This window comes from Oncorhynchus clarkii, chromosome 4, assembly GCF_045791955.1.
Source record: "Oncorhynchus clarkii lewisi isolate Uvic-CL-2024 chromosome 4, UVic_Ocla_1.0, whole genome shotgun sequence".
In the NCBI taxonomy this organism is placed as follows: Eukaryota; Metazoa; Chordata; class Actinopteri; order Salmoniformes; family Salmonidae; genus Oncorhynchus; species Oncorhynchus clarkii.
This window is the reverse complement of record NC_092150.1, coordinates 62,491,880-62,504,976: the sequence shown is the minus strand read 5'-3', so window position 1 is coordinate 62,504,976 and position 13,097 is coordinate 62,491,880. Positions and strand designations below refer to the sequence as shown.

Here is a 13,097-nt window from a genome sequence, read left to right as displayed (position 1 = left end):
ATATATATATATATATATATATATATATATATATATTTTTTACAAATAACTTCCCAGCTAAAATCAAAAACACTTTAGATATCCAAATTATTTTATTTTGTTTTATTAATAAAACAAGTATGAACTGACTCGAGCTTTGCAGATAAAGATGAAAACTGGGTTTCTTTGGGGGTTTTAGAGGGAAAAAAAACATGACATAAGTGCTTAAGAGAGACAACAAAGAATTTAGCTTCTACCTAATTGTTTTTTTAACATTATACTAAGCTTTGGTAAAAAAAAAAAAAAAAAGAATCTTGATTTGTGACTGCATAGATAATCAATACAAATGCCAATCTAAGGCATTAATGTAAGGCAACATGTAAAAAAACTTCACAAAGAATAATAAACTATTCCACAAAACAATAAGGTAAAATCATTACAATGGTAAACTTTTAAACCATCCGCATCAAACAAAAGCTTCACAGGACAAATGAAACCAAATAAAAACATGATACAAAGAGGACAGTCACCATTTTGTCTCACTTTACTAGAAATGTAAAGATGGCACTGTCCTTGTCGTCTTTTTTTTGGAGGATATTTCTAAACTTCTGGCCAGGAGGAGATATGGTAAAGCACATATCTATATACATATCTGCTGATTTGAAACAGGAATATTTTTAAAACATATTCATTCTGATCTTTGGAACACTCTAGAAAACCCAATTTATACTGCATAGCAAAATACTCTGATTTCTGAAAGCCCTCGGGAAACAGTTGCCTTCCACCAAGCTGTACATAGACAACACCTTAATACAATTACCAAAGTCTTTTCTTCCATCCGATTTGAAAGCGTCTATTTTGATGCAAGTTTTAGGATGAACTGAAAAATTCATGGGTCTTGTGACGCTGAGGTGTAAAAATCCCCAAATATTAAACCTACATTCCAGTTGTCAGATAAGATGTCATTCTGCTTCTGAGCTTTTTTTCACCAGTCCAAGAGCTCTGGCATCCTAGAAAACTCGTCCATCTTTCGATTTTGCCGCATCTGCAGATCGTACACAGGGAATTCTGCATTTACACAAGCGATGAACAACAGACGGAGTGAACGAAGCTTCAGGACTGCAGAGTTTTCATACAACTGCTCCCCTCTTTTTTTTCTTTTTTTTTAACACGATACTTAAAATTCTCACAGAAATCAAGTAAAGAGCTTAAAAGGGACACTGTGCTTATTGGTTTGAAAGAAAATGGAAACAAAACAAAGTTATTAAAGTCTATAAAGCTATACTTACAGGAAATACAAGTGTTTCATAGTGTGAGGAAGAAGGCATTTAAGGCACATTCAAAAATGATGTACAGTAAAAAGCTCAGGGGTATTTCCTCCCCCTATGTACTGTACACATAAAGCATGCAATTTATTTTCCGTTCTTTTTACTGTAGATTGAAGAGATTGATAAGGGACACTACAGGGGAGAACGAGAGGCAGGTTTTGGTGGCAGTAATAACACTGAGTTTCCCCCAGCCATCCTATAGAAACAGAAACCAAACAAATAGTCCACAAGTAGTCTGTTAGTTTTCCCTTCAGGTGTGAGGTGACAGCTGACCAAAGTTCCCATTCCTGATTAGGCCATCACAAATCAGCAAAGGCACCCATGTTGGTTTTCGTGCGTGTGTGTGTGCCCTCACACTGCAGGACACCGATAATACTGTATAAGGAAGCAGCGAGGCATCCCCAGGGGTAAAGTCGCCCGTCGAGCGTTGAGCAGGGAAGGGGGATGACCCCATGGATGCAGAGACTCCAAGGTGAGGTATCCTCCAACTCTGCTGGCTAAGTAAAGTAACACAACCTGTAAACACTATCCAGTCAAGCCTTCAGCATTATACAAACCTCGGAGGAGGGGGGGGGGAAAGAAACAGGCCCAAAATGGAAAAAACTACAAACCCTGTCCATTCATTTTCTTACCACTAGCAAAAGAAAAACCTTTCAAATCTAGTTTCTTTGACTCTCATAGAAAAGTGGAGCAGGGTGTTGGGTATTGTCGGCGTCTTTGTGGCTCAGAAGTGCCGTGGGAACTCGCACTGTTCACAGCGGTTGAGGGCGGGGTGGTTGAGGAAGGTGCAGGCAGTGCAGCTCCACTGCGTACCCTCGTCTTCCTCCTGGTCTGACTCTGGATAGAGGGGAGGGAAAGAGAGAGAGAAAGAGAGGGAGAGAAAGAGGCTTTAGTCACCCAACAGACTACAGAGAAACACACAGACATACAGGCAGCTGCAGGCAATGAACATCAATCAATGTGTTCTGAGACTGTCAAGGGTGAATCAATGTGTCAATCAACGTGCTGGTTTGTTTTTCAGCAATACAAATGGAATTTTGTCACTGCACCACTGATGGGTTGAGTTGGCAGTTGTTGGTAGTTGCTGAATCACTGTGGTTCTTTTACCCTCCAGGATGTGTATTGCACAAGAAAATGATTAAAGGGGCAAGCCGCAGTTGAAACAATAAAAGCATCCCTTTGCTTTTCAGTAAAAAGCAGAGGGACGGGCCTGGAGAAATACAACCACTCTCAAATTCATAGACAGAGCTATGGATGCAAGTACTGACCATTGATGATATTAAAATGATAGATTTAACCATGTTGAGACTACAGTGTTTGTTTACATGCACTGTGTTTACATTGGAGTAAAACAAGCTTATTCTTTGAGTTTTGATGGGGTACAACAGTTGAACTAAGCTCCTGAGGTTAGTTAAGTTATATTCTTCAATAATCAATTGGTATATATCATTCCTTTATATACACATCATTAGTTTTTTTCCATTAGTTTTAAGTCCAAAAATGGGATGTAGCAACTGCATATTGCCCTTTTAATGCTAAGAAAGTATCCGAGTGCTAAGAGAATCCTGTCAAATTTTTAAATAACAGGAAAAGCTTTCATCAACAAATGTGCTGAAGGGATGACTCAAGTTATTTTCTAGTGGTCAATGGTGCTTTCTAAGTATGAAATGGCAAAACGTTATGTAAAGGTCATCTGTTGAAAGATTGTTATGGTGTGCAGGTTGGATGGACAGGACTGACCCAGTATGACGGAGGAAAGGGGAGAGGTTGGACCACTGGGACAGACAGAGGGACAGACGGACAGAGCTACAGGTACCAACCCAGGGGGAGAGCAGCGGGAGGAGGAGGGGCAGAAGAGGGCTCCATGGTTAGCGTGGAGGTGACATTAAATATTCTTCCGTCTGTCCCCTGACCCTCTGGCTCTGACAGGTCCCAAGCACAGGATGGAGGGAAGGAATGAAGCGAGAGACGGAGGCGAGGAATGGCATGAAAACAAAGATGACATATGCAGAGGTGAAAACAACACCGCAAGTATGAATGAAAACACCAATGATGCCAGGTTTTACAGATACTTGAATGAAAACACTTAGGATGAAAGGTAACATACGTGATGAGAATGATCTAAACAACGCAGACTTCACCCAGATAGACAGAAATAACCCCTGATAGAAACCATCACAAGTACAGATGTCAAGCCCCATTATCAATAGATATTAATTCATGAAACACCAAGAGAGGGGAAAGTGGAAGCGGAAGAGGTTGTCCAGAGGCGACCATGCAACCTTTCCTAAACTTACCAACACGTAAAGTACCTTTGGGTTTGGGTGGGACGGGACCTAGGAATCCAATGTTGTCATAGAAGTTATGAATTGCACTGGGATTAAAGTGGGGTCCTGCGACAAACAGGACAGAGACATCATAAGCAAAACTGAAAGCATCAGTACGCATAGCATACGAACATACAGTTGAAGTTGGAAGTTTACATACACCTTAGCCAAATACATCACAATTCCTGACATTTAATCCTGGTAAAAATTCCCTGTTTTAGGTCAGTTAGGATCATCACTTCATTTTAAGAATGTCAGAATAATAGTAGAGAGAATTATTTATTTCAGCTTTTATTTCTTTTATCACAGAAGTTTACATACACTCAATTAGTATTTGGTAGCATTGCCTTTAAATTGTTGAACCTGGGTCAAATGTTTCAGGTAGCTTCCACAAGCTTAAGTTGGGTGAATTTTGTCCCATTCCTCCTGACAGAGCTGGTGTAACTGAGTCAGGTTTGTAGGCCTCCTTATTCGCACGCGCCTTTTCAGTTCTGCCCACACATTTTCTATGGAATTGAGGTCAGGACTTTGTGATGGCCACTCCAATACCTTGACTTTGTCCTTAAGCCATTTTGCCACAACTTTGGAAGTATGCTTGGGGTCATTGTCCATTTGGAAGGCCCATTTGCGAATAAGCTTTAACTTCCTGACTGATGTCTTGAGATGTTGTTTCAATATAGCCACATAATTTTCCTTTATCGTGATGCTATCTATTTTGTGAAGTGCACCAGTCCCTCCTGCAGCAAAGCACCCCCACAACATGATGCTGCCAACTCTGTGCCAACACTGGGATGGTGTTCTTCGACTTGCAAGCCTCCCCCTGGCCAAACAGTTATATTTTTGTTTCATCAGACCAGAGGACATTTCTCCAAAAAGTATGATCTTTGTCCCCATGTGCAGTTGCAAACCGTAGTCTGGCTTTTTAATGGCGGTTTTGGAGCAGTGGCTTCTTCCTTGCTGAGCGTCCTTTCAGGTTATGTCGATATAGGACTCGATTAACTCTGGAAATAGATACTTTTGTACCAGTTTCCTCCAGCATCTTCACAAGGTCCTTTGCTGTTGTTCTGGGATTGATTTGCATTTTTCGCACCAAAGTACATTCAACTCTAGTAGACAGAACAAGTCTCCTTCCTGAGTGGTATGACGGCTGCGTTGTCCCATGGTGTTTATACTTGCGTACTATTGTTTGTACAGATGAACGTGGTACCTTCAGGCGTTTGGAAATTGCTCCCAAGGATGAACCAGACTTGTGGTGGTCTACAATAGTTTTTCTGAGGTCTTGGCTGATTTCTTTTGATTTGCCCATGATGTCAAGAAAAGTGGCACTGAGTTTGAAGGTAGGCTTTGAAATACATCCACAGGTAGACCTCCAATTGACTCAAATTACGTCAATTTGCCTATCAGATGCTTCTAAAGCCATGACATCCTTTCTGGAATTTTCCAAGCTGTTTAAAGGCACAGTCAATTTAGTGTATGTAAACTTCTGACCCACTGGAATTGTGATACAGTGAATTATAAGTGAAATAATCTGTCTGTAAACAATTGTTAGAAAAATTACGTGTGTCATGCACAAAATAGATGTCCTAACCGACTTGCCAAAACTATAATTTGTTAACAAGAAATGTGTGGAGTGGTTGAAAACCGTGTTTTAATGACTCCAACCTAAGTGTATTTAAACTTCTGACTTCAACTGTACATGCAACAGTCACACATACAGCAGCAACTGTGGAGTCACAGACCAATAAAGCAAGAGACTGCAGTCTAACACACAAAGACAAATAAAGAACTCAGAAAACAAAGCCATGACTCTTTACTCTTCACAAATCCATCTATTGAATAGAAGCCATATTAAATTCTGAGCCACCTTAAATTCTCCATTAACCTGTGTGACTGTGCTAGCTGGTGTATTAATCCTGTTGGCCGTGGAGAGCGGCCAGGTGGGCTATAAATCCTTTGTTACCAACCAGCAACAGGATGCAATTCAGGAAACAACTGGTAGTTAACATTACAATGGCAGCACCTTGACTGCGTGTGCCGAGGGGATGTGACCAGACCAGGCCTGGCAGAGGCAGACAGACCTACTACTGTACAGCTGGACTGAACACAGGTCATGCTTCCCCGCTCTGCTTCGCTCTGTTGTAGTCCACATTAGTTTCCCCTCTCTGACTCTCTCGCTCCCTCTACAGAGCTACCCATTATAACATACAGAAATATGACTAAACAATGAAATATGACGACCCGGGCTATACGAAGGAGCCAATCTTAAAGCAACAAAGACAGCACGTTAAAACACCATGAACACACTGGACGTACAGCACATGCATGCACACCACACACAGAGAGCTGGTGTCACGTTCATCCCAACACCGGCAAGCACGCTGACAAAGCCCACCCCACGAAACCAAGCCGAGCTGCCTACCTCTTGTTTGAAGATCGATTTCTTTGGTTAAAAGGTCGATGTCAATCTGTAGTATCCTGTTTTTGCATCGTAACTGCTGCATTTCCTCAATCTGATAAGAGAGAAGGAAACAGGGTCATATAAACCACCATTTACAGGCAGGCAGCAGCATGGTATGCTGATGAGGCACAGTGGAGGAGTAGAGAGACTGAGAGCCTCGGTACATGCTGTTCGGTACAGACTCACAACACAAGCCTGTAATAAGTCAACGGAGGTGCACGGAGCCAAGTGGGCTAACAGTGTCAGGAAGAGAGTTATCTCCAGGTCTCCCTGGCCTAGTGAATACACAGAAAACACAAGAGCTACTGAGTTCAACTCCAGGCTTTTAACTTTAACCTTCCACGTCCTCTTTTCGCGGCCCTGACTAACACACAGTGATAGTTGACTCCAAAAAAATGCTGATTCAACAGAAAACTCAGAGCACCACTTGATTTGCGGTCTGATATAGTTCAATAAACCCATAGCTGCAAGCTTAACGTAAACCTGACATTGGGTGAAAAAATTCAAAGGGAGGGTGTGTGTTTTTTGAATTGCCCCAAAGAATCATGGTTTCCTTAGAAAATACATTAAATACACCACGCGACTCAGGAGCGTATTGTCGTGTCAAATTGCCGAAGACCTCTACTAAGACAGTTGAATCCAGCTGCTACACAAGGAAAGGAACATTGATGTTCTCGTCATTGTAGTATCTCTCTGTGGGAGAGTAGTGTGTGTAGTGGGAGAGCAGTGTCTGTGCGGACTTACCGAGGGGATTTGGGACTGGGAATTGGATCGTTCTAGCCGTCTCCTAGTCAGGTCATTCTCCATCTCGTTGACCTCCTCTTTTAGCTTCTCCAGCGTCCTCTTTTTTAACTCCAGCTCATGCCACAGCCGGTCCATACGGGCCTTCTGGTGAACCAACAGGGCTACAAGATACATAGTACACATTAACCCTGTGACATGGGGACAGACTGATGGCTTATCTCTGACTGCTGAAGTACATGCTTACAGCACAGGCTTATGGTGTGTTTGAAGAACCGCAAAAGCTAGATACATTTCCCTTTTGGAAATAACGCTACGTGCAGTGGGGCTGAGTAAGAATCATACAGTAGCATAATCGTTCTTCATTTCATGGCCTATTTTAGAAAGGGCTTCTGGGGGAGTGAACAATGATCCCGGGGAAAAACTTGCTCAAAACACATCCTAAGAAGTGTTACATTGTCTTATAACGCATTCATAACATGCTTGGTCTTATAACGCATTCATAACATGCTATATGCTATGAGGAAATTAGCCGTCCCTGCTTTAATTCATTCATTCCCTACACAGAAAGACCAAAGTAAATAACAAACATAATACCCCCCCCCCCCCCCCTCAGAAGTAGGCTTTGTGTTTTTCCAGGCAGACGAGGAATGCATGTAGAGGGCTGCAGTGAAAGATAAGGGTCAGAAGGCACAGCCTCAGGGCCGGGGAGAGAGAGGAGAAGCCCCACAGTAGTCGCAGCAGCAAGTAAGCGTCTAGCAAAGGCCACAGGCACCGACTCGCACGTAATCCAGTCAAAGTCCAAAAAAGGAAACGCTGCGCTCCAACACATTTGACTCACACTGCCGCAGTCCAAGGGCTGTCAGCGCAAACCCAGCATTATAGCAGCCGACTCATGCTCCAATCACACCCCTCCCCTAAGCGAGTCACCTTCAACAATTCATCTGCTCCCTCAAATCAGGCTGAGATGAAGCAGGGTTTTAAGACCAAGAGGTTTTTAATGAGACAAACGTTGATGCAATTTGGCTTAAAAAAAATGCATTAGTGTCAATATTACGGAAATCAAAGTTAAAAGCAGGCATAAACGATACGCAATAGTCAAATGACTTTCTTGGCAGAATGCAGTGGAAAAGGCATTTACTACTGGTGGACAAAAATGAATTATATTCCTTACTGTCATGGGGGAAAGTTATTCTCAAAAGTGGATGTTATGTCTCTTTGGCCACTTGACTTTTGTTGCACATGTGACTGAGGGATACCATAGTTCAACTTAAACAATTGCACAACTAACTGTATCCGGATGTGTGTTTGTGGGTGAGTGTCTATACTTCCTAGTGACAGACTGTGACTGTCGACAAAGCAAAGCAGCTAACGGCTGAGATTTTAGTAACCCTGATCCTGTCTTACCTTGTGTGTATGCAGCGTCGTCTGAACCCATGCTGAGTCTGCGTGGCTCGCTGGGCCTCTCCCTGTATGCAGACAGAGGGTCTGAGAGATGATGGGGCTCTGGCTCCACAAAATGGTGGTCTGACGGGAGGCTGAGGAGGTTGGTGGCCTCAAAGGTAGGGGAAACAACGCCAGGGGACACTGCTGGGGGCTTGTTGGGGGACACTGTGATTTTGAAAGTGTACTTGGTGTTGGGCTGGGTGACCACCACCCTGGGCGAGGTGGCCGTGCCTGCCCCTCCCATAGACGCGCGGGACTTGGGTGGGTGGTGGTGGATGTAGGCGGGGCCCATGCTCACCTGGCCCCCCATATTCCGGGCCCCCTGCGACCCGTGCGGAGGAGGTTGAGCAGAGATGTAGACGGTTGGAGGATTTCTGCCTCCACCGTCATCGTTATTAGCAGTAATGTAAAACTTGGGCTGGGAGCGAGAGCCGGTTGGGACCATGACGGCCTCGTCAGAGGGGGTGGTAGTAGCAGCGGTGGGCGGGCTGGCAGAGATGTAAACAGTGGGCTGGCTGCGGCTTAGGCCCGGGCCTCCGATGGACAGGGGGGTAGTGGTGGTGCCAGGGGCTGCCCCGACAGAGGAGGAGGATGACGGGCAGGAGGAGGAGGTGGACGAGTTGGAGCGGGGGCTGCTGCTGGTGCGCAGTGTGGTCGTGGTGGAGTTGCTCCTCTGAGGAGATTCAAGTTTGATCTCTATCTGGTTCTTGCGCGGTCCAGTGGAGATGTTCTGGATGTTGTACTGGCTGAAGGAGGACATGCCAGACGGCATGACCGAGGACGAGGCACCAGAGGAGGAGGCCTGACCTCCAGAGGGGGCCTGGAGGATAGAGGGGGCCTGTGGGTTGGTAGGGGAGCTGATGGGCATGTAGACATGGGAGGTCTGGTGGCCCTGTGACTGGTGCTGTGAGGTATGTGAGGAGCCGTGCTGGTGCTGCTGGCAGGAAGGGCCTGTCCGGGAGCCAGGCAGTGAAGTGGGATGGGAGATCTGATAGATCTGCTGCTGGGGCTGGGAGGTGGGGCTGTACTGGGCCCTGCCAGCCTGCTGCTGCTGGCTTTGCCGGGTCGTACCGCCGGGCTGGGTCACATAAGGCCTGATGTAGATAGAGTTACCCTGTGGACTGCTCAGTCCGGACTGTGTATGGGGCCCGCCGTGTATGTGCAAAGAGGTGGGGGTGTTGCGTCCCGTCTGGATGTTGGGGGCCAGGGTGACGGTGATGGGGTTGAAGCGGGGCGTCTGCTGGCCATGTTGGCCCATGGACTGCCCTTTGCCCCCCAGCTGGTAGAGTCCCAGGTGCTGGGGCGGCTGGGGCTTGCGCGTGGGCTCCATCACGGCAAACACATTGAGGCTGGAGGGTGCCTGCACAGGGGCTGACTGGGGCTCCTGCTGGAAGAAGTCACTGTTGGGGGTCTGTCCTGTCTGGAGGGGCCCGTCACTCAGGCTGTGGGACAGAGTCCTGCTGCCGTTCATCCTCAGGCCGTCCCGTCCCGGGGCCGCATGCACATTTTGAAACTGAGACTGCAGGCCCAGGTTCAGCTGGGTCATGTGATTGCGGAGCCTGATGAAGCTGGGGTCGTCGTTGTTGCTGAGGTTTCCTCCTTCGCTGTACAAGTACCCCGGGCTCACCTGAGACAGGTACTCACAACAGGCGTCCAAATTGTTGTCGTTCTGAGGAAAAGAGAAGCTTCAAAATCAGTAATTTGTGATATATCAGCTAAATATATTTTGGTGGGTAAAACCTACAGATTGGAAAGGAGGATACCCCAGACTCGCCTGCAGAACACACTGGGAAACAACACCCTCTGGAACTTCAGGGAACTTCTGGCGCAGGTCGTGCAAAACCCGGATGTCAATCTGGTGGCTTCCCTGGGCCATTCGTGTACTGCCAGGTCAGGACTGCTCTGCTCGCTCCGTTCAGCACACTGACGACGCCTCAGTGGTGGCAGCACCTCAGCCACAACTTGAGCATCTTCTGGAAAACAGACGTTTCGGTTAGTCGCCCCAGTTGTAACTGAACACACACACACGTGGCAGTTTCTGGGTTTCCCTACTATTCTCATACACACCCTCTCTTGGTCTACACAGAGTAAAGAGACAGTGTGTACTGTACCGGTACCAGTCTGTGTTTTGAAAGTATTTTAATGACAAGGTAGGCCTATGCGTGACGCAGTGACAGGGAAGGAGGGAGCACAGAGCAGCCTATTCAAACTTCATACTGGTGAAAAAACACCAGTCAGACATGTTGACTGTTTCATCACGGTGGGGGGAGCTCTCAAAACAATATTTCAGAAATCGATATTTAAAATAAGAAAGGCTTTCATTTTCACAGCCCTTCCCCTCCCCAAAATCATCTTAATAAAAGAGTAGGAAACCACCTCGGACTATTGAGGAAGCAAAAGCCTTTCCAACCGATCTTAACGTCAACATTGTCTTATTAAGGACAGAGCAGACCCAAACAGTAGCTCCCAGAACTGTAGCAATCTGCACACGATCGTCAGTTAAGTCAATGCTACAGAGGAGCTTTGAGGCAAGCAAAAAAACACTGCTTTACCTCCGACAGATCAGCGTCATTCACACTGAGCGACAGGGCCACACGGTGTGGATGATGCTGACCTTCTCAAGAGCACGGAATTGAGGGTCTTTTGACCCTGGTGAATATTTAGCCTAGATATATAGAGTCGAGGAGAATGGTGGATGTTCACGAGAATAGCACGGTGTAGCTTGGTGAATGTCTTTCGCACATGCCCACACTCTGGAGCTATTTCTAACCGCACTCAATCAAAACGTCCTCGAGCGGGAGGCTCAGAATTTGCCAATTCAAAACATTGCACTGTAGGCCCCGAAAAAACCTGCAGAGATGAATCCAGTGTGGGTGGAGGATGAGCATTCTGGATTCTCTCAAAGTTATAGGTCCCTTGATGGTAATCCAATCCATCAGATTGGACGTCGGGCCAAATTAAATCCAGAAGCGACTTTAAAAATATTAAACACAAAGTATGACCGTCTGATAAGAGGAGTGAGACATTGCAGCTTTGAGGCACATTACTCCTGTTGTGCCAAGGAAATGACATAGCAAGTAGCAGTGCTGTCTTATCTGAGCTGGGAGCATGTGTAATGTCATAACTGAGGAGATGTCAATCTGGATGACAAAACATCCCACCAGAACTGATGATAACATTGGGAGGAGTCACAGGGCTACTGTCAGAAGAGGGAGCCAGCAGCAACAGGGCTCTGGAACAGCCTGAGACTGACTCAAACGAGACCGGCTGGGATAACATCTGAAAACTGGCAGGATATTGACTTGGATGATACAATGAAACAACTAGCCCGATCGTGACACACTATTGCAATGTGTCCTCACATGAGAAAAACGTGTAAATCATGTTTCAGAGAGTGAGACACAGAACAAGAAAGGCTGGGTACATCATTTTCTTTCAGCCCAGGCACTCAAACTGTCAGTCAATGCCTTCTTTTGTCCTTTGCAATACAAGGAAATGGAAAGTTTTGCAATCACATCAACCAGACTGAAGAATTCATTTCACTGCATTAAAAGATGAGCAAAGGAGTAAGCAGGAAGGAGAGGCTCTCTCTGCAAATACAAACTAGAGGAATATAAGTTTGCCATATCACAGATTACATGTTTGGAGAAAACGTAACCGCCTCCAGCTAATAAGGTCTATGGAAAACAAGGCTTTAATGTTTCAATCACAGAGCCAAAGCTGGGGCTCCTCAACACTACTAACACAAATCTACCTAGTGTGATTTAGAAACAGGAGCATAGGTCAGCCCAAAGGGCATAGTGGTGAACTCTTATGATCCACCATTCAGGCTCTTCTCGTAGGCTGGGCTGCAGGACTAGTCTGTCTGTGGGAAAGGAAATTCACTACTTGGCAACTGACCCAACTACAGGTCAACATTGTGGTTAGAGTTTTTTTCCAGCCTTCAAAAAACAAAAAGTGGTCCACACTTCCTTATTGCACATAATTACAGCCCAAAAAGAAAAGGCCCTGGTTTGGCTCAGCCTCACAGCCACTCCTGGGCCTGTGGAGGGAGGGAGCAAAGTGGGGGGGGGGGGGGTCCTGAGAGGAGAACTATGGGAGATAAATAAACAAAGCTCCCATTGCAGAGCTGTTATTCCCAGTGCCAGAGCACTGACCCGCAGCTCCAGGCTAATTTCTGGAGGTAACAGCCCCTGCCACGCTCTTGTCAATGGACTCATTCACTCAGTATGAGTGGGTGCACCATAAAAATGTCCGCTTCAATTAGAGAAAAAATGTAATGGGTATTAACGATCAATGCACGGAAGCCTTAACTGGACTGTAACTGGACACAGTGCTGTTGCAGCATTCCTGACATTTTTATTTATTTATTCTTTATTTAACTAGGCAAGTTAAGTTAAGAAGTTAAGAACAAATTCTTATTTTCAATGACGGCCTAGGAACAGTAGGTTAACTGCCTGTTCAGGGGCAGAATGACAGATTTGTACCTTGTCAGCTCGGGGATTTGAACTTGCAACCTTCCGGTTATTAGTCCAACGCTCTAACCACTAGGCTACCCTGCCGCCCCAGATTAAAAAGCCATGGCAACTAATATACATAATATATATTCTAAACAAACAAGTTATAGCCTACTTCATCTATGTCATTTTATGTTCATATGGAGATGATGAATGCAACTTTGTTACAACCTGAGGTGTGTTACTTTCCTGATCTGGTGTGTAGCTGCAGTAGGTAAAGTTCACAGCTTCTATAAATGAGAACCTGGAGGGTTGTAGGTCCAAGGTAACCCTATTTGTGGGGATCAGATATCATGATATA

General features: G+C 45.5%; 1 protein-coding gene across 15 annotated transcripts in view; it reads right to left on the bottom strand.

Annotated features, from left to right (window-relative positions):
* Positions 1–73: 73 nt before the first annotated feature.
* The window catches only part of LOC139407063 (TGF-beta-activated kinase 1 and MAP3K7-binding protein 2-like), a 66,715-nt gene continuing 53,691 nt past the window's right edge, over positions 74–13,097 (bottom strand). The window contains exons 2-8 of one of the 15 annotated variants that reach the window (XM_071150385.1): positions 10,054–10,252; positions 8,241–9,948; positions 6,837–6,997; positions 6,054–6,144; positions 3,605–3,700; positions 3,128–3,229; positions 74–2,144 (exon numbers count right to left, since the gene is read on the bottom strand). In XM_071150385.1, coding sequence (XP_071006486.1) covers positions 2,032–2,144; positions 3,128–3,229; positions 3,605–3,700; positions 6,054–6,144; positions 6,837–6,997; positions 8,241–9,948; positions 10,054–10,155 — 2,373 coding nt within the window. In that variant the 5' untranslated portion in view covers positions 10,156–10,252 and the 3' untranslated portion in view covers positions 74–2,031. Of the gene's footprint in view, positions 2,145–3,127; positions 3,230–3,604; positions 3,701–6,053; positions 6,145–6,836; positions 6,998–8,240; positions 9,949–10,053; positions 10,253–13,097 lie in introns of those variants that run through there. The other 14 variants (XM_071150387.1, XM_071150388.1, XM_071150386.1 and 11 more) reach the window with 14 other exon arrangements.